General features: G+C 48.5%; 1 protein-coding gene across 2 annotated transcripts in view; it reads left to right on the top strand.

Annotated features, from left to right (window-relative positions):
• Positions 1-21,330, top strand: part of ETS1 (ETS proto-oncogene 1, transcription factor) — a 108,648-nt gene that overhangs the window by 69,413 nt on the left and 17,905 nt on the right. For both annotated transcript variants that reach the window (XM_082201469.1, XM_082201470.1), the window contains 5 exons: positions 12,640-12,759; positions 13,586-13,786; positions 17,365-17,442; positions 18,216-18,467; positions 20,318-20,578. In XM_082201469.1, the coding sequence (XP_082057595.1) occupies positions 12,640-12,759; positions 13,586-13,786; positions 17,365-17,442; positions 18,216-18,467; positions 20,318-20,578 (912 nt within the window). The remainder of the gene's footprint in view (positions 1-12,639; positions 12,760-13,585; positions 13,787-17,364; positions 17,443-18,215; positions 18,468-20,317; positions 20,579-21,330) is intronic.

Below are 21,330 nucleotides of genomic sequence, written 5' to 3'. Positions count from 1 at the left end.
CTCCCCTCCTGTGATTTCCGGCAACTGGCGTTCAGAAGCATTGCTGCCTCCAGCTGCAGAGGCAGAGCAGAGCCATTGTGGCTGGTAGCCACTGATAGCCTTTCATCTCCACAAATTTGTCTAATCCTGTTTTAGAGCCAACTAGAGAGGCTGGTTTTCCTGGTGAAAAGAAACCTGCCGTTATTGCCATTGTCCTGTGGTCTGAAATACATCCTTCATATTTGGGGGGGGGGGGTTGGTTTGCAGGAGGCAGTGGAAGACAGGAGCGTCTGGCGTGCTCTGGTCCATGGGGTCACAAAGAGTCGGACACGACTAAATGACTCAACAACAACAACACTCTTTGGACACCTTTTCGAACTGTAGTTTTAGCCTCCACTTCTTTTTTTACTCTCCCCCTCTCACTTATAGGCGGAGACCATTTTGCCCCTCCTTGAACCCTCCCTCTCTCCCCTTAAAGGTAAAGGGATCCCTGATCATTAGGTCCAGTCGTGACCGACTCTGGGGTTCCGGCACTCATCTCGCTTTACTGGCCGAGGGAGCCGGCGTACAGCTTCCGGGTCATGTGGCCAGCATGACTAAGCCGCTTCTGGTGAACCAGAGCAGTGCATGGAAACGCCATTTACCTTCCTGCCGGAGCGGTACTTACTTTGATGTGCTTTCGAACTGCTAGGTTGGCAGGAGCTGGGACCGAGCAACGGGAGCTCACCCCATTGCGGGGATTCGAACCAGCGACCTTCTGATTGGCAAGTCCTATTCTCTGTGGTTTACCCCACAGCGCCACCTGCGTCCCCTCTCCCCTTACACCCACCAAACAATTTTCTTCTGTTTTTGGTGGATTTGCTAATAATTAAGCATAGATAACTGAGGCAGGCAATTGCCTCTTGCATTGCAGAGTCTTGCCTGGGTGACCTGAGGTCTCCAGATAAGCAAATCTGCCTAGTTGTCTAGCACAATATTCCAATGCGGCGAGTCTAAAATAGGGATTCATATTCCCAGAGCAAACTCCAGTTTTGCAGAGCTCCTGTGATGTCCTGATGGTCTGATTATTGGGCTAAGAATCCACATCATCTCTCAGTCAAGACCTTCCTCACAGGGATGTTGTGAGGACCAAACTGAAAGCAGCCACATAGCCCTGAGCAGCTTCAGCAGAAAGGCTGGATAAAAATGCACAAATAGTTATATAAATATCTCTTTTCTCCACCCTCTGCCAGCCCTCACATGGGGAGTGAGTGGTGGTTATGACTCCCTCGGGAGATGATGGACTCTCCTTCCTTGGAGGTTTTTAAGCAGAGCTTGGATGTCCATCTGTCCTGGATGCTTTAGTTGAGATTCCTGCAATGAAGGGGGTTGGACTAGATGACCCTTGGTTTCCCTTCCAGCTATGATGATTCTATGACCACAGTACTTGCTGACAGCCCACTTTGAGATACAGATCCCAGGCCTGAAAACTTCCCCAAAGAGCCCCCCTACCACTAGTCACTGTCCAGAATCTAAAGTAGAGATATTGTGGACTACAACTCCCATCATTCATGGCCATTGGTCTGGTAGACTGGCGTGGGTGGGAGTCTGAGTCCAGTGACACCTGCAGGGTCACAGCTTCCCCACCCTGTGTGCATCTGAACCAACCTTTGTGGTGGGCATCACCCACTTGCTTTTGGGTCTTAGTCACAGGCCTCTGGTTTCTAGCCAGGGAACAGCCGGCCAACTGGAATCTTTTCATAGGAGGGGAAAGCCCGCCTGAAATTTGGAAGAGCTAAAGGGGAGGGAAGATGCCAGAGAGTGACTGGGATCAGTGTCATCTTTGTCCTTTGCCATGCGGTTTCCATGTGTCTTGCGTTACACGGTGATTTGCATAAATGAGGGGGCAAGAACCTGATGGAGAGAACTTGACTTGTGGTCAGGCCAGTAGTGGGAATTTCCAGCCTAGGGTGGATGAATGAACGGCTTCGTAAATGCTTATTGTTCCATGCATGCATGTGGGTGTGTAGGGGAGGCCCAGGAATAACATAATAAGAGTCCTGCTCCATCGGGCCAGTGACCCACCTAGTCTCAGATGCCCATTATGGGGAATCCTCAAGCAGGACACCCAAACACAAGAACCCTTTCCCCTCCTGGTATTCAGAGTCGTAGCAACTACAATATAGGCCATCATGACTACTAGCCATTAATACCCTTGTCCTCCGTGAATTTATCAAGCAATCTGGTTAGCTTTTTTGTGTGGAGGGGGGTACCTTAGGCTCCCATTGCTTGTTGCCAATCTCATGGAACCCTTGACCACTTTGGGGCATGCTTATGGACTCCATTTTTACGTTTGTCAGTGGCTGAGTGGGTGTTACTACTTTGTGGCTCTCTCTCTCCCAGTAACATCTGGTCCCATTAAGGGTGGCAGAGTCGCTTCCTATTTTATTGTCATCCAACTTGGTGAGCAACATCCAGGAAATGAGGAGCCCCTGGAAACAAGTGGCTTGGCGCTCGTTGGTTTTTGCTGGCGTGCGTGGTGAAATCTGGCAACCACATTGTGTGAAGGCAACATTTATATGGGGAGCTGGTTGTGTCACATGGCTGCTGGTGCATCGGATTCATCCATATCGTTGCATCAAGGCCACAGCACCGTGCTGGCTGTTTGGGAGTCCTTCCACATCTGCGATTTGAACAGTGGTGGTTTGAAGGCTTGTGGCTTTGCCACCCATTGACATCCATAAATGCCGGCACTGCGACAGAAATGGAGATGGTTTGCAATTGCAGACCTATCAGGTGACTGGAACCAGGAGATGCACATCCACAGTCAGGAAGGCTGCAGTGGTGGAAGGTGCCAAGTCTAAAGAAAATGGCTGGTGAGTCGCTGCTGCATAGGGGGACCGGGTGGCAGAGGCAAGAGAGTTGAGTACAAATGCCCTGGCAGAGCCAATCTGATGTTCCTGCTGCCGCCCCACCCTCCTTGTTCAGCCAGCAATATGGATGAAGCCTTTGTTTGTGAAACGCCAGAGCCCTGCACGGGGTGGAGGAAGGGGGATGTGCTGGGTGCAGGCCACCCCAGGTGTCACCACTGACAAAGGGGGGCAACAAAATGCTGGGCGGCACTCACTGTGGGGCCTGCAGTGCGCCCGAGCCACGTGTCACCGCGCTGCCCAAACGGTCCACCCGCTGCCTTTCCCCAAGCTGTAGGGCAGCTGAGTGGGAGGAGGCAGGCAGACTCTGGAGGCCCCGCAGTGTGCCCTGCCCCTATGGGTGGCTTGCTGTGCCCCTGGGCATGCCGCCCCCAGTGCCTGAGTGGCTTCCTCCGCCGTTGTCCGTGCAGCTTGTGAACCAGCCCATTATCTCTACCATTAGTGTCTTATAAGAGAGATCAGTATTGTTACTGTTGTGAGAAATGTGAATGAGAAGGCAATTAAGTGTGTGTGATTCTGCGGGTTGAGGAAATATGGGAAGTTTGGGCAGCAACCCAGAATGTGAGTGTATCTCAATGCAGAGCTTGCATTGCCTGTTGGGCACTCAAGTCTGCAACCCTTTGGCCAGCACTGCCTTGGCTTTGGTCTTGCACAGGTTGGCTCCTTGCTTTTCCCTCAACCACAAGTGCCTGGAGGCCACAGAAGCTGGTGTCCTGGCACCCCGAAGCATCTCTTCCTGGAGAGGTCTCTGGCTACCGTGGGAGACCTTTGAGCACTCCAAGCTGCCAGCAGCCTTCCTGTGAGTCCGTCCAACTGGAAGGCTCCATTCCTGCAGTGGTTTCTCTCTAGTTGCTGGTGAAACAAATCCAGCCTTTTTTCATTTTTTTTTAAGGCATCCTAGCAATTAAATCGCTTCTGGGCTTTGGCTGTGGGTAAATGGCCATCAAATGAATGAGCAATTCTCCCACTTCCAAGGACTGTGTGGGTCGCCCTGCCACCCGCTTGCCTTCTCTCATTCATTCCCAGCCTTGGCGTCTATTACAAGTTGAGCTGACCCTTTCCCCCCTTGTCCTCTTCACTTGATCCTTTGGGGAAGGATTAGAGCTATTTAGCAAAGTGGTTAGTGGGATTAGAGGCGATTATCTCAGGGGAGGCTGGCTGCTTTGAAAGGGGGGGGGTAAAGGGCCTGGCATTGGTATGGAGGGGAATTCCTTGATGTAGAGCTGCAAGGGTTTCTAAGAAAACCTGCCCAAATTCTGAGAAATCTTGAAATTTAGCTTTCTTTCTTTCTTTCTTTCTTTCTTTCTTTCTTTCTCGCTCTCTTTTTGCAATATTCATACACACTTGACAGATGTCTTCTCTCCCCTTGCACCAACCAACAAGTCTTATTGCAGAAGAGAATGTGGGGGTGTTGCTTCCAGGGTTAGTTACAGAGTGTGTCTGGTTTAGAGTGCTACAAAATGCTGACAATTTGGCCTGTTTCTTAACTGATCATTATTGGGGGGGGGCTTTCTGCCTGGGATGTGTGTTTGCCCATATGCATCTTGGCAAGCCTGAAGGGAGCATGAATGGCTCCAGGAAGCAGCAGAGACTTCCTGTGCACCCAGATTTGCTTTGCACTTCTCAAGGCAACAGGTTATTGGGGTGCAAAGAAGCAAAATTCAAAAGAGGGGCAGGACTCACGCATTTAGCTATCAGAATGGGGAGCAGTGGAGGAGTTTCCCAGGGTCAGGTCTGGTAAGACTCTGGCTTCCTGCACGTGGAAAACTAGTGTGGCAATAGGAAGTCTGGACCTAGAACAGCTCAGTCAGTAGAGAATGAGAGAATTCATCTCAGAGTTGTGGATTTGAGCCTCATGTTGGGCAAAAGATGCCTGCATTGCAGGGGGTTGGACTAGATGATTCTCATTACCCCTTCCAACTCTTCAAGTCTATGATACTATGACTTCTTTTCTGCTGGGAGGCTTTTGCTTTTGGTGTGCTCTTTTAATCATGTGACCCTGGAAACAAAAAAAAATATGCTGTCTATAATGGTAGTTATTTGACATTTGATCACCTCTTTGTGGGAAATGGTGCCTGGAAAATACAATGGCCCAAAATTATGTTAATTGTGCACGTGAAATATAATTTATTGGTCTTGTGTTTGTGGTGGGATTTCTGTGTGGAGACTCTTACCGTATACACCGTGTGTGTGTGTGTGTGTGTGTGTCTGTCTGTCTGTCTGATTGTATGTCAATACTCACTGAGAGGTGGTGGCACAAAACTCAGGGTTTGTGGTACAAAACTGGCACTTAAACCTTTACACCAATTTCAAGGGGATACCAGGTTTTGAGGTTTGTAGTTATGCAAGTTACGCATAATGTGGATCAAGGTCCTCAGTGAGAGGTGCCACCCTGTTTCTTTATGGTGCCCTCCAGGTGTTATTGGGTTGCAACTCTCATCAAACCCAGGCAGCGTTGCCCAATGGTCACAGGAGGGGAGAGCCATATGCTGCTGTCACATAGCACTTCCTTCTATTTCCCCTGATGATTCCCAAACTGTTAACCTCCTCATTATATTCAAGCTTTCACATGACGTAAAAACCACTTCCTGAAATATAGCAGAATATAGCACAAATTTAGCGCTCACTTCGTTGTTCCATTAAAAATCTAATGCAGATTTAGAAATTATTACTTTACTTTAAATAGAAACTTTTAAAAACGAAGAGGCAGGGAATCAGCAGCTAGTAGTCAGCAGAAGCTTCTAGATACATGGTTGTTTATATGTATTTGGTGTTTATGAATGAACGTCAGACATCTCTAAGTTGAATAAGGGCAGTTATTTTTAAATCCTGGGTGTTTTACGTACCTTCCATAAATACTGAAATACCTTATATAGACAGGATGAGTTATCTCTCTGTGTGTTGGTGGTAAGGGATGAAAGTTATATGTGCAATTGGGGGGGTGGAGTGGGTTGCCCCCATGTGCTTGTGTTTGAATTGTAGCTCTTTGCAACTCTCGAGTAATCCTGGAAGAAAAGTCCCCCTTTGGCAGTGCAGTCCTAAGTCCCAGATGGGTGTGCATGGGATTGCAGTCTCAGCTGCGGTGAATGTGAGGAGAACCAGCTAGTGCTATTTATCTAGAAAGAGAGGTGCTGGAACTCATGATGGATGCCTCCCTCCTTGTCTTAGAATGGCAATGGCGCTCACCTGAGAGGTGCTGGAACTGAATTCCAGCGAGTTCCGGGTGAAAAAAGTCCTGGGACCAGACACTGAAAAGAGGGAAGGAGTACCTTAGTGCAGTGTTTCCCAAACTTTTTTGGGCAACGGCACACCTGTTTACTGGAAAAAAATCTCGCGGCACACCACCATTAAAGCCCCGCCCCGTGACGTCAGCGCGCAGCGTCACGCCGGGAGGGACGCACGAAAGTGAAAGTTTTTTCCCTCCCCCTTGCCGGGGAACCTCCAAGCTTTGGGGGTGGGAGGAGGCAGCAGAGCGAGGGACTGAGGGACGGCGGCAACTGAGGCGGCGGCGGCTGTTGTGGTGGTGGCGGCGATAGCGGGCGGAGGAGGGGGCGGCGGCGGGGCTTGAGGAGCCGTCGCCGGGAGTTGCTGCTGCTGTTGTTGCTGCTGCTGCCCGGACATGCCGGCCTCCTCCTCCTCCGCTGTCTCGCGCTCCTCCCTTTTGCACGCGCTGCCCCGCCGCTCGGCACCACCACCGCGGAGCCGCCCCCGGCTCGACGCGGATCCTCGCCGCCGCCGCCGCTCACCGCCCGACTCGCCCGCCTCCCTCCCACGGCACACCAGCCAATGTCTCATGGCACAGTAGTGTGCCGCGGAACACCGGTTGGGAAACACTGCCTTAGTGGACATCTTTCTAGGTGACTTTGAATAATTCCTTTAAGCAGAAGCATCTTGCTGTTGTTGTTTATTGGGAGTGGCAAAGGAGCAGGGAGTCCAGTGCGGTGCAAACGCATCAACAGAGCTTGCCTGGCATACCTGCTGGGGCATTTGCCCTCCCTCCTAGGGGAAGCAGCAGCTGACCACCTGTCAGGAAGTGAGAGAGGGGTCCCCATCCCACCTTACCAGCCACTTCTACCTCTAAGAATCTTACCTTGTTCTCAGGCATAGGTTGCACCAGGGCAGGGTTTCTATTGATTTATGGTGGGGCAGGAAGTCCTCGCACATGCTGATTCTTTCCAGCATCTAAACAATGCCATTGGCACCATGATTCACCTATTCCTGGGGAAAAAATGCAGTCCATCCTTATTAAATCTCCAGCTGGCAGCTGCAAGGATGGAAGCAGAGCAGTGAAATAGATGGATCCAGCAAGGCAATGTTTATTTTTTGTTTTTGTTTTTAATTTGTTAATTTTATTTATTTCTTGATAAATGTTACAGAGAATAAAAGTAAAATAAACAAATACTGATACAAAATCGACCAAAAGAAAAAGAATATACACCCTACACTACAAACATAAACTCCACACCACCCCCACTACCCTGTGACTTCCCTCCACCACTACTTGACTTCATTTAGTTCAAATTTGAATATTGTCATTGCGTTCTTTGGATTATTTTTTTCAGCAAGGCAATATATTTGTTGTTCTACCACCTGCACCAGAACCCTTGCATGGTGATCTTCTCAAGGCCAATCTGGGCTTCCTGCTTCTTGTTCTTCTCTGCTGCCCAGTGTTGGCTGGGTCCCATTGGGAACTGGGAGGCTAACAGTAGGTGGCACCAGAGCCAATGATGGGCAGAGCCAACTCATTCCAGTTTGGTTCTCCTCCCTGCTGAGTTCTACAAGGGGCAACTCTGAGACTCAGGAGGAAGAAGCTGTTAGGCAGCACTGCCTCCCATATCTGGTGGATGGGGTGGCTGGGGGCAGATTGAGGTTGGTGGAGCAGTGTGCCTTTCACTCGAATGGGCCAGCCTCTGCTGCTGCCGCCTCCTTCAGTTTCGGGGTCTGCAGAACAGCTGGAGTTGCTCTTTGCCCTTGTGACAATGATGCATCGGGTATCTTTCCCTGTCTAGTTTGAGTAAGAAGACGAGGATGGGGAGTGGTGGGGAAGAAAGATGTTTTGCTCCTGCAGAAGACAGCAGTGAGCTTGGTCCCTGACCTCTGGCTCCATCCATCAGATCCTGAGACAGGAGGGGCAGCAGAACAGCTGACCAGGTCAGGCTACTCCTGCTGTGACCAACCGGACATTGATTTCAGCTTGGCTACTGTGTGAGTTAGAGGAGCAAGGAGGCCCCTGATGGAGACCCACACAGATTGGGACACTCATAGTAGAGCAATAGGAGTGGGTGACGCCCTTTATCTTATAGACCCCAGGGAGGAACATGGGTGCTCTTTCTTGCCATTCCAGTTTCTCCCTCTCCCTGCGTGGCCTGGGTTTTAAACATAATTAGATTTGCGGCAAAAAAAAAAAAAGACCTACTCTGGTTTGGATCCCAACAGAGCCAATATCATTTTAAGGTCCAGTTCCTGGATGATGACAAAGTTCTTTCTTTTCTTTGCTACTTCACATGTGCAAACCCAACGAGGAGTTATTTTACTAGATGCAAGTGGGATGGCAATGTACGTTGCCCCACATGCCAAATTACATTTTGGAATTCTTGTCCATAAGGAAATTGGGGAGGAGATGCATTTCCATAGATAACTTTTCCTCCCCTACGCTTATTGAAAGGTGTGTTTTGGGACCACTTCACACACGATAATTTTAGGTGTGCAGCTAAGGCTATTAAACACACACTTAAGACACAGCATGTGGATGTGACAAACATGGTTGTGAATGCAGCAACGCAGTGAGCTATCTTATGCTGAGAATGACCATTGGTCCATTTAACTCAGCACTGCCTGCACTGACAGGCAGCAGCTGTCCAAGATTTCAAGCAGATGTCTATCCCAGCCTTACCTGGAGATGCTGCTGGGGACTCATCCTGCAACCTTCGGCATGCAAAGCAGATGCTCTACCCCTGAGTCCAGCACAACCACATCCTACAGGTATCCCTGAGTGCCACAGGGTGTGGCTGTGAAATCAGCCTGCCCGGTGGGATGACACTGAATGGCCCACCACATCACATGTGCAGTGGCCCTCCAGGGTAGCAAACCTGGCCCCTTGATTTCACAAGGGGTGCTTGACCTTTGCTTGCACTCTCAAGGCCGGTATCTAAACTTCTTCAGCTTGTCCTGGAGCTTTGCTTTATCTCAAGTTAGTTACCATCCGTTATCTGCTGCAAGGCTGATGTTGCAATAGCAACCCTGCATTTTGCTGATGGTTGTGGGTGAAAATGCCATTGTGAAATCCGAACGCTTTGCGGGGCGGAGTCGGGTTTCGGTATCTGCTCCTCGAGATCTAGCATTGCGCTCTTGTAAAACTCAAGATTATCCATGTATAACTGGAACTTGGATGCAACCAGGAGGAGCTGGAATCTGTTGGCTCTCCTTGTGCCCCTGTGATATTAGCAGAGATGTTTTAACAGGCCTTCCGTCCTGTTCAGTTTCCTCAAATGCCTGACTGAAGCAACAGTGTTGCTCCCCACACTCCTTAAAGGCTGCAGACCCAAACAGACCTACTTGGAAGTACAGTGGTACCTCAGGTTACATATGCTTCAGGTTACATACGCTTCAGGTTACAGACTCTGCTAACCCAGAAATAGTGCTTCAGGATGAGAACAGAAATCATGCTCCTGCGGTGCGGCAGCAGCAGGAGGCCCCATTAGCTAAAGTGCTGCTTCAGGTTAAGAACAGTTTCAGCTTAAGAACGGACCTTCAGAACGAATTAAGTACTTAACCCGAGGTACCACTGTACACGTCTTTGAAATCAGCAAGGTTTACTTTTGAGCATTCGTAGGTTTTGGGTGTAAGACAATTAATACTGCTACATATTGAGGCTGAAAATCTTCATCCTGTGCATATTTACTTGAAAGTAACTCCAATGAAAAGGGACGTGGGTGGCGCTGTGGGTTAAACCACAGAGCCTAGGACTTGCCAATCAGAAGGTCAGTGGTTCGAATCCCTGTGACGGGGTGAGCTCCCATTGCTCGGTCCCTGCTCCTGCCAACCTAGCAGTTCGAAAGCATGGGAAAGTGCAAGTAGATAAATAGGTACCGCTCTGGCAGGAAGGTAAACAGCATTTCCGTGTGTTGCTCTGGTTCGCCAGAAGCGGCTTAGTCGTGCTGGCCACATGACCCGCAAGCTGTACGCCGGCTCCCTCGGCCAATAAAGCGAGATGAGCACCGCAACCCCAGAGTCGGCCACGACTGGACCTAATGGTCAGGGGTCCCTTTATCTCTACCTTAACTCCCATGAAACAAACATAGGGTTGAGTTACCTGGTTTTTTCTCCAGCTCAATAAGGCTGGCATTGAGATTGGCTATTCAGTGACCTGATGCGTACTATGTTATGTCTCTGAAGGCTCTGATCCTATGTGATCACACTTACTCTCTAGAGAGCATTGCTGAACTTTACCGCCCTTCTTCTAAAGATCACAGGATGGTTCACAGCATAAAGCTTAGTGGGCTTCCTTTTGAGTAAGTGTGCATGGCCTCCGGCTGCACACCTCTTTCTGGTCCATCTGTTTTTCTCTCTGCTTGAAGAGGGTTAGTCTCCTCCCCCCTCTCCCTCTCCCCCCCCCCCCGTCTTCCCCTTGCCCCAGGTTGCCTCTGAATCATTCTCCCATAGCTGGGAGAGCAACACAGCTGCCCTCCAAACCAGGCTGCAAAGGTGATGGAGCAGTTTCTGGGTGGTCTCTTGTAACCTCCGAGCTCTCTCAAACCCATCATTAAAAACAAGCGGCTCGAGGGTCAGGGAAAAGTGTCCTGGACACTTTCTCTCACTGTTATCTCAGAGCGGAAGACGGATGGCAGAGAGCGCTGGGGTGTGTGTTTATTTCTCCAGAGCCTTGGCTAATAAAACCTTCTAAATATCCAAACGACATTATTTAAACAATGCGTGGAATCTGTTACTTATTATCCAATGGCCTGATTATCTTTTCCCACACCAAACTCTTTAACTGGTGAATGTCTGCCGACCGGTTGCATCTGAAAATGTTAGCTCTTCTGACCATTGCAGCAAAACCTGTGGTTTATGTCTTCGGTTTCGCTTAGAGAGTGGCCAACCTTGACTGTTCTGAACATCGGTGAGAGAGAGGAGGAACAGAAAAAAGAAACGACAAGATCCTCCCTCATCATTATATCTTAATTTTCATCATTTACATAGGGGATGTTGTCTCTGCCAGCTCTCACCTGGGCTCACCCTTCTCTTCTCACAGCCTCTCAACCTGTGACATTTCTCCTTGCCCACCTCTCACATGGGGTCCAAACTGTCCTTCCCCTTCATCTGTAGACAGTTCTTATCAAACTACAACGAGAGATTAATAATATGCCTGGTAATCATGGAGGAAAGAGGGCCTTCTCGGTAGTGACACCCGCCCTGTGGAACGCCCTCCCGTCAAATGTCAAGGAAATAAACAACTATCTGACTTTTAGAAGACATCTGAAGGCAGTCCTCTTTAGTGAAGCTTTTAAAGTTTGATGTTTTATTGTATTTTTAATATTTTGTTGCAAGCCACCCAGAGTGGCTACGGAAACCCAGCCAGATGTGGGCGGGGTAGAAATATATTATTGTTATTATTATTAGAAGTAGAAGCTGGAAAGATACAGTCTACTTAGGTCTCACTTAGGTCAGGAGGGGATTCTTCTACAAAAAGAGAAGACTCCCAAACCAGTTAAGAGGGGTGTAGTGATCCCCTGGGTCTGTTACTTGGAGTACCTCAGGAGTAGGGTTGTCTAAGGGGTGTGTAACTGACAGGAAGTACCACCTTGTTTAAGAACCAAAGTATTAAGCAGCAACAGCTGTGCAACAACTGAGAAAGAACTGAAGGGAAATAACTGGAAATAAGCTGAGCATTTACCCTTTAATCTAAAAACCTGTGACATCTAGCTGAAGCAAAGTAAACATAAACTAGCTGAACATAAGCAACTGAAGTTTAAAGGAAGGTGTGCTTGATTAGAAGTCCATAACATTAGTTAGATATAGTATAAATATTATTAGGTGAACGGCTACCTGAAATAATATTATAACCTAAAGTATCCTTTGTTTTACCCACTTTGTGTCATAAACTTCCTTTGTTTAATAAAACATTTCTTGTTTATTTGATCAAATCCTGCCTGAGACTCCAAATCATTAATTTTCCCTCCCACAAGATAATCTGGGGTAATTTATAGAAATTTGTGTAATTGGTGTACTGTGAGGTGGGTGCACTATATTTAAGTGAGGGCCTGCCCAAAGGAAAAAAGTGCCGTTGTGCCGTCCCAAGGAGCTTGTCTAGAATCACAATCCAACAGCAACCTCAGGATTGATTTCCTAAGGAGTCGCACAAAATCACAGATGGATCTGCTAGACTGCATTGGTGGAGTAGGGAATGTCTTGCAGAAACAATCAGCCCACAAAAAGCATCCCATTGAACCCCACCTTTCTTTCCAGAACCAAAGAGCAGCACAGCAATAGTGGAGTTTGGGAAATCTTATTCAACCTCCTCCTGTTGTCTCTTTGCCTCCTCTTTTAAGATGTGTTGACTCATTTAAATGTGTAGCAAATATAAAACTGCCCGTTGATGAACTTTCAGGCTGGGAGAAAAAGGTCACGCCGAGGCAGGTGACTTGCGATGACCACTCAGGACTCAGCACCTGGGTCACAATTGCTGTCTCTCCGATCGTCCTGAGTTTTGGAACTGAACCATCCTCATTTCCCTCCTTTCTCTCTCTTCCAGATATGGAATGTGCCGACGTGCCTTTGTTAACTCCAAGCAGCAAAGAAATGATGTCGCAGGCGCTGAAGGCCACCTTCAGCGGTTTCACGAAAGAGCAGCAGCGGCTGGGAATCCCCAAAGGTACAATGAGCTCCCCATGAATCCAGCTCTGAACGAACACCGGCTGTTTCGCTGAATGAGCTCTCGCATCCGCTTCTCGGTCATTTGGTTGTGCAGATCAGGGTCAAAACCTCTTTGCAGCAGCAACTTCCCCTAAAGCGTTTATAACATGGCTGATGAACATCTCCACCATTCCTGGGGAGCAAAAAGGTGTAAATGTCACGTGCATGCAGGACTGGCACTTGATCAAGGAAATCTTAGAAAATTAACCATAGGCGTCTTTAGTCCATTAATGGGAGGTGTAAGGTGGTCCATTAATCAGTCCATTCAAGTTGCACATGGAGGAAAATAACAGTTCCCCCAGTGTGATGATCATTTGCTTAAGATTCCTTTGAGCTCCCCTGTAGCTCAGAATAAGCAGTGGTGGCTGCTCTATGGGTTCATAGACCACTTTCGGGAAATGCACCTGAACAAAGCGAAATCACTCTAAACAGTGAAAGTCCACATGAAAAAATCCACAGCACCCAGTAGAAGTAGAAATTCAGACCGCAGGAGAGAGAAAATTCAGCTAAAGTGGAGAAAGATAAAAGGCTCCAAAGTTTAATATGGTCCCTTCATGGCCTTTAATCTCTCCTTTCCCAGTGTGATGATGTTTCCACTATATATTAGATTAGGTGTGAGGACCCTGAGCTACAACCCCATCATCATCCCATGCATGCTTGATGAGGCTGATGGGAGTTGTGGTTCAGCAACATCTGGAAGGCCAGAGATTCCCCCACCTGCCTTATGAGATGGTGCGCAGAGCAGCTGCATTTCAATTCCTTTCTCCTGTGACTTCTTTGCGCAGACCCTCAGCAATGGACGGAAACCCATGTCCGGGACTGGGTGATGTGGGCGGTGAATGAGTTCAGCCTGAAGGGCGTGGACTTCCAGAAGTTTTGTATGAATGGAGCTGCCCTCTGTGCTCTGGGCAAGGACTGCTTCCTGGAGCTGGCACCGGATTTTGTAGGAGACATCCTCTGGGAACATCTGGAGATCCTGCAGAAAGGTAACACTACGATAGGCTTCGGCAAGAGCGTGGCCTTTACGGTTGTGGCTCACTGCGGGGAATGCTCTTCCCAGGAAGGTCTGCCAGGTGCCACCATTAACCCCCTTTTGGTGCCAGGTAAAACCTCCTTCCTCTCCCAGGCATCTGGCAGATTGTGATCAGTGCCCTGCTGTTTATTGCTAACACTTTTCTGCTGTTGACATTTGCTGTTGTAATGGTTTTATTGTCATGTATTGTTTTCATTTTTATGCCATGCATTAGGCTCTTAATTTTTTGGGAAGTTGGCTAGAGACTTTTTTTTTGGTCATGAGCAACTAATAAATCAAATGAGCAAAAACAATTGCAAACAAACTCAGGAACAAGGTTCCACCGCGTGAGATTCCCTAGATTCCCAAACTCTGTCCTCTGCACTCCATCACTTTTGCCTGGCTGTGTCCCCGTCTGCTCTCAGCTCCAGCCTTTCAGACCAGGATCTCCCCCAGATCTCCCTGGAGATCTTCTGAGCTTCGCCACTGTTCACGTGCCTTCCCCGCTGCCTAGCCGAGTGACGCTGCACACAGTCTCTTGAGAGAGCTCTTCCGCAGCTTTTCAATCAATGGGCTGAGAGGATCTCTTAAGAAAAGTAGAAACTGAATGACAACAAAGCCACAGCACTGGAAGAGTTTTGCACCTTTTAGCAATGCCTTAATGGCTTGTCTGTTCCCTGTGGCATGGGGATGGCACTACCATTAGGCAGAAGGAGGCAAGTGCCTCAGGCAGCAGATGCTGAGGGACAGCAGTGGTTGCTCCCTGATGGAAGCATCCATTGGAGTTTGCCACAAAGCGCTGACCAGGGGCCCTAAATTAGTCTGCTGCTTCTGATGCATGGAGGACTTGTCCCACCCCCCAGTGCTGAAAGCACATTCAACCACCCAGCCAGCCAGCTTCTAGATCAGCCTTTCTCAACCTGTGGGTCCCCAGATGTTGTTGAACTACAACTCCAATCACTCCTAGCTAGCAAGGCCAAAGCTCAGGGATGATGGGAGTTGTAGTCCAACAACATCTGGGGACCCACAGGTTGAGAACCGCTCTTCTAAACAAATAGTGGGAAGGGGCTGCCTTTATGTCCTCCACCTCAGGCAGCAAAATGTCAAAGGCCAGCCCCGCTGTGAGTTCCCCCACATACAGCCATACTCTCGTCATTTACCTCTTTGCCAAAAGCAGGAAAGGTTCATGTTAATTACAGCCCAAGGGAGCCCGTGTGTACCATACAAAGTCCTGAAGTTTATTGCTGCCAACCTGTGAGTGTTTTGGTGTGGGGGGCTGTAGGATTCATTCCTCATTTACCCAAAGGCATGGGAGGACCTTCAGCTAGTCCTGGGTCATGCTGGACCAGCATTGAGAAACAGACCTGCATTCATGCCTGAACAATGCAAACAGGCGAGACGAAACCAATTGTAAACAGTGTTGCCCACTGAGATGTTTGCAGATCATTTGGGGACCTTCTGCGATAGGTGGAGACAGGTGCTCATTGTGCTGTTTTGGGTGTCAGGAGAGGGAGGGGGCTTTTTTCCCCTTCCACAAAAGCCACCAGGGAACATGGATTCTGGTACACCCACACGTGCGCACCCCAGACGCACATACCTGTGGCTTTCTGAAGGTAAACATGCTCAGTTGTAGGATCTCATGGGGCAGCAGCTGACATTCCCAATTATTTCCATATTTTGCCTCATTGGTTCTGGTAAATGCTTTTGAACAAGAAGAAGTTAAAACCAGGACACTGAGAATAGGATTTGCATGAGCACCACTGTTTAACTATGCTCTGTGTTATTAAGTGCCATTAAGTCCCAAGTCTACGTGACACAACTGCCCTAACCACAGGACCAATCGGACAGTCCAACTGGCATGGACGTTTTTGCAAGAAGGTGGTGACCTTGCTTCCTGACTTTTGAAGGAAAGGCCTCTTTTCTTCTGCTGTGGCCTTTCACGTCTGCATTAATAGTGCTGCTCTAGCCTGCCTTGGTCAGACCCCACCTGGAGTCCTGTGTCCAGTTCTGGGCACCACAATTTAAGAAGGACATTAGTAAGCTGGTAGATATGCAGAGGAGGGTGATCGATATGATCAAGGGTCTGGAAACTAAGCCTTATGAGGAACAGTTGAGGGAGCTGGGTATGGAGAAGAGAAGTCTGAGAGGTGATAGGATAGCCATCTTCAAACATCTGAAGGGCTGTCACACGGAAGATGGAGCAAGCTTGTTTTCTCCTGCTCCAGAAGGTAGGACCCAAAACAACGGGTTCAGATGACAAGATAAGGCAGTAAGAGCCATTCGACTGTGGAATGGACTCTCTCAGAAGGTAGTGGACCCTCATTTGTTGGTGTTTTGTTAGCAGACGTTGGATGGCCATTTTTCATTGGTTCTTTAGCTGTGATTCCTGCATTGCAAAGGGTTGGACTAGATGACCCATTGCATCCCTTTCAGTGCTATGATTCTGTGATCCTATGACCTCACGTATTGGCCAGCAAGGAGGAGAACAACCCAAACAGGGCCCGGCTGCGGCTCTGGTTTGTTTCTGCTGAGCCCAGACAGAGACTCGCCAGAGATAATGTGCCTTCATTCAAAAGGGCCTAATTTTGGCCTCCCTCCTGGGGACGGCAGCGATGAAGGGGGGTGGGCTGAACAAACCGAGTCCTGTGTGAACTGCATCTCCGCATCCTTTGTGCCCCCTCCCCTCCTGGCAAGGCTTGCCAAGCCATGGGGTGTGTGTGACCACAGGGAAAGGCAGGGCCAGGTTGTCGTGGTCAACTTTGCATAGGGGTTGCAGTCAGACAGAGGGCACTGCTGACTGCGGGGAAGCGGAGGCTATTTTGGAAGGGGGAGACAAAATAAAAGTGGAATGTGCCCAAATGAATGAAGCAATCGCAGCCAGCATACTGCTGTTTTTATTCCAGTCATATGGCCTGCGGTAGGTGAGTCACCTCTTGACTGCAAGGTTTTGTAATTGCTGATGGGGTTAGAGGGCCCTCCCCACACTTCTGAGTGCGCCAGGGGGGGTCATGTATCCTGGCATGACCCAGTCCACCAAACAGATCAAGAACGCCTCAGATGATGGACATTGTCAGGCTTGATGGAAGGGGAATGTGGTTGTGCAGTTCTGAGTAAAAACCTTGAGACTTTCAGTGTTTGGTGTGTGGAGCTACCTAGATAATATAAAAGATTTTGCTACAGGTCCATGGAATGTCATGTTGGGTTTGGGTGTGAGAAACTGGTGGTGCCAGCCTGTGCATGTTTACCTAGGAGCATACCCGCCAACATTCCTCAGGTGAAAATAGGGACATTTCTCACCCCCCCTAAAAAAAAAGACCGCCCTTGACCCTCTATTTTCGTTCCTGCCCCCCGTGCAGGGCATTCCCTATCAGAAGAAGTGTGAGTGCCACCACACCAATGGGACACGGCACATGCGCCCTCCACCGTCCTGAGAAAACCCTTTAATACAATACAAATATTTTTTTATGAATGAATGAATGAATGAATGAATGAATGAAGGCTACTGGTACTTACTGAGCATCTTCCCTTTCATTCCTCCCATCCTCTGTGCAGAAGAGATAAAGCCATATCCAGCAAACGGAGTGAACGCAGCCTACCCAGAATCCCGCTATACATCAGACTACTTCATTAGTAAGTCTCCCTTGTTTTTTCCCTGTTGAGTACAAGATTTAGCACTGGGAGTCCTTTCAACATTTAGGCAGCATACGAGGAGCAAAAGCACCGAGGGCCTTCTTGGCAGTTCCCTCACTGTGAGAAGTGAGGTTACAGAGAACCAGGCAGAGAGGGCCTTATCAGTAGTGGCGCCCACCCTGTGGAACGCCCTCCCATCAGATGTCAAGGAAACAAACAACTATGTGGCTTTTAGAAGGCATCTGGAGGCAGGCCTGTATAGGGAAGTTTTTCATGTTTGAATGTTTTATTATGTTTTTATATCTGTTGGTGGCCACCCAAAGTGGCTGGGGAAACCCAGTCAGATGGGCGGGGTACTATTATTATTATTATTTATTATTATTATTATTATTATTATTATTATTATTATTATTATTTGAAGAAATGTGACTCTTATGACTTCTTTCTCTTAATTAATGGTGATGATATTATTACTATTATCATTATGGATAAAAGCAAGAACTGCAATGGTTCTGTGAACTTCCCTGAGACCTCCGGGTATAGGGTGGTATATAAATTCAGTTAACAACAACAACAACAACAACAACAACAACAACAACAACAACAACAACAACGGTGCTATTTTTCTAGAAAAAGAGGTTCTGGAACTCTCCATAAATGCCTCCCTTAGAAGGTGCCGGAACAGAGTTCCAGAGAGTTCCAGCTAAATAATAATACTAATAATGCTGTCCTGGGTGATCATATTCAGTTTGGGGTCTTCTTTCCGCTCTCAGGTTATGGCATTGAGCACGCTCAGTGTGTTCCTCCCTCGGAATTCTCTGAGCCCAGCTTCATCACAGAGTCCTACCAGACCCTCCATCCCATCAGCTCCGAGGAGCTCCTGTCTCTCAAGTACGAGAACGAGTACCCCTCCTCCGTCATCCTTCGGGATCCCGTACAGATGGAGTCCCTGCCTACCGACTACTTCACAATCAAGCAGGAGGTCATAACGCCGGATAATATGTGCATGGGGCGCACGAGCCGAGGTAATGGAATACTTTAAAAATCACAAGTCGGCAACCCTACCCCATATATAAGAAGGAATGAGATTTTCCCAAGGAAAAGGGCCTTCCACCAAAGGCTGGCATCGCTCTTTTTTTAGAAATTAAACCAGTGGCCTTGTTTGCTGGGGCCATAGCTGTCAACTTTTCCCTTTTCTTGCAAGGAATCCTATTCGGAATAAGGGAATTTCTCTTTAAAAAGGGGGAAAGTTGACAGCTATGGCTGGGGCTGATGGGAGTTGTAGTCCACCAGCATGTAGAGAATGCAAAACCTGGGCTCTCTGGCTGAGTTTTAGGCCCCTTAAGCTCCCCAAAGTTGCATTGTCTAGAAAGACTTCTAAAACCTGGCCCTCCAGCTACCTTGCGCAGGTGATCCCTACCACACCTGAATTAGAGATGTTGAAATAGGACACAGCAAATATGTGGGCAGGCTTGCCAGCTGTTCAGCCTCCTCGCCTCTGTCCTTGAGATTTAGTAGCTGGGTCTTCACTGCCAGCATCTCTGCCAGCGGAATTTGCTCTGAAGAGATCTTACACAATCCCAGCAGCTGCTTTCAGTCCAGCTTGGGAAATTAATGAACTTGAGTGATCCTCTTATGCTCCGAGGTTGTCAGTAAAGAAGAAATGATTGAGCAACAGTCAAGCTGAGGAATTCTGGAGAATTCTCCGCGTCTCTCCCTTTTAAAAAACAAAACAAAGAAACCCTTCTGAATGTGTCTGGTTAAATAGGGGCTCACGTCTTTGACTGGTATAAAAAGTCATAATCTGCACAGGGAGGCCACAGTTGGCAGGTTTGGCATCTGATCAAGTGATCCCTCGAAAGACAAGACTAAATAATTATTATGCTTCCTTGGGAAACACAGAACAGTCGTTAGCAGGAAGAAAAGGTAGAGGTGCTTTGTGCTTCCTGTCCACATTCTGGTGCAATGAAAGGCTTTGGGCATATACTTAACATGTGAAAACATTCTAGAGTAAACCTGACCAGCAAATCGTGAAGCCAGAGTTTAAAAGCCACTGGAGATGGTGAGTGCGTGTCAGGTTCTGAGAAGTTAGATTTAGTTGTTTGATTTCCCAGTGAGTTTAAACTGAGGTGCTGTTTTTATTTCTTTTTTTTAATTTGTCATATTGCCTGCTGCGTTTATTTATTTTGAATGGATCTTCTTTTTACTGCTCTGTAGTCTCAAAACATCCCGTTGGAGAACATAAAATCTGTTCTGAAGATGAACCTCAGGATTTGCCCATTTCCCCCAGTGAATCTCTAGCTTTGCAAAAGGGAAGAGGGCTCTGGCATCACCTGCTCCTTGACCATCCAAAGAGGAGGCGACCCTGAGGCCTTCTGCATGCAAGGCATGCGATCTGCCTCTGTGCTGCTTCGCCTCCTCTGCAGTTCATGGAGGGGGCTGGGAACTGCGTCTCTTTGTGGGGTGGATGATGCAGCCCCCAGGACTCCCTGGGCAAAGTCGAGTGCTTCCAGTGTACATTGGGGTGGGCTTTGATTGCATGGGGTTGGATCCGCAGGGCCTGCGCCAAACCAAGCAGGGTTTCTATTGGTCTCTGAATCAGCACCTTCCTCAACCTTCACTCCCCTTTAATATGGGGACTCCTTTAACCTGCATGCAAGCTTTCTGCTTTGTTATTTATTTTTTGCCTTTATATACCACCTCGTCTGAGGAGCTCAGGGTGGTGTGCGCGGTTCCCCTTCGTTTTATCCTCACAAAAACCCTGCAATGTAGGCTAGGCTGAGAGGCTGCATCCAGCCTAGGGTCCCTAGTACGGCAATCTGACCACTAGGCCCCACTGCCTCTCCGCCAACCTCGTTTCCTTCTCGCCTCGCAGGGAAACTCGGGGGCCAGGATTCCTTTGAGAGCATCGAGAGCTACGACAGCTGTGACCGCCTGACCCAGTCATGGAGCAGCCAGTCTTCCTTCCAGAGTCTCCAACGTGTCCCTTCCTATGACAGCTTCGACTCTGAGGACTACCCAGCGGCCCTGCCCAGCCACAAGCCCAAAGGCACCTTCAAGGACTATGTTCGAGACCGGGCGGACATGAACAAGGACAAGCCCGTCATTCCTGCGGCCGCCTTGGCTGGCTACACAGGTGAGGCCCTGGGGGTAGCTGGGCAGACAGAATGCAGGCCCTTTCCCAAAATACAAACCTTGATCTCTGTTTAGTGCCCTTAGTTATGCTTAGCATGTCTGTAGTAATGTCAGATGTACAAAGTGCTTTGCCTGCACCATATCTATGCTCCTCAGTATATTTTTTCTGGGGGGAAAGGTGCGGGAAATCACTGTGAAGTTTGTCTGTCTGTCTGTCTATTGCGGGCCCAGTCGCAGTGCCAACCCCTGAACCCCAGGCAGTGGCTAAATGTAAGATGTGATTAATAAACTCAAGCAGACAATGATCTGAATTAGAAATGGCCACAACTTCATTGATTAGAGATATAGGTGGATATTTTGGCTCCGCTAAGGGAACTGAGTTCCCCTGAGTTTCTGCTTTTAAAAATCCCTGGTAATCCTGACAAATAGTCCTACAAGGCAGACTGCTGTTGTTTCCCCCATATTCCAAGTGAAATGAGGGTGAAGGCTTGGAAACAGCAGTTTGCCTTAGTTGCCTAGTGGCACAAGTGAGATTTGAACTCGGGAAGCTGCAGTTCAGGGGCTGCCTTGTATGCAGAAGGTGCAGTCCACAGCATCTTCAGGCAGGGCTGGAATGGGCAGGTATCTGAAACCCTGGAGAACTGCTGCCAGTCAGTGTAGGCAGTACTGAGCTATGCGGGTGGACCAGTGGTCTGATTCCAAGATAAGGCAGGGATGGGGACCTGGTCAGGGCTCTCCAGACACTGCAGGACT

The sequence above is a fragment of the Podarcis vaucheri genome, assembly GCF_965113315.1.
Source record: "Podarcis vaucheri genome assembly, chromosome: 15".
NCBI lineage: Eukaryota > Metazoa > Chordata > Lepidosauria > Squamata > Lacertidae > Podarcis > Podarcis vaucheri.
The sequence above is the reverse complement of the archived record's forward strand: the minus strand, read 5'-3'. Positions and strand labels throughout refer to the sequence as shown.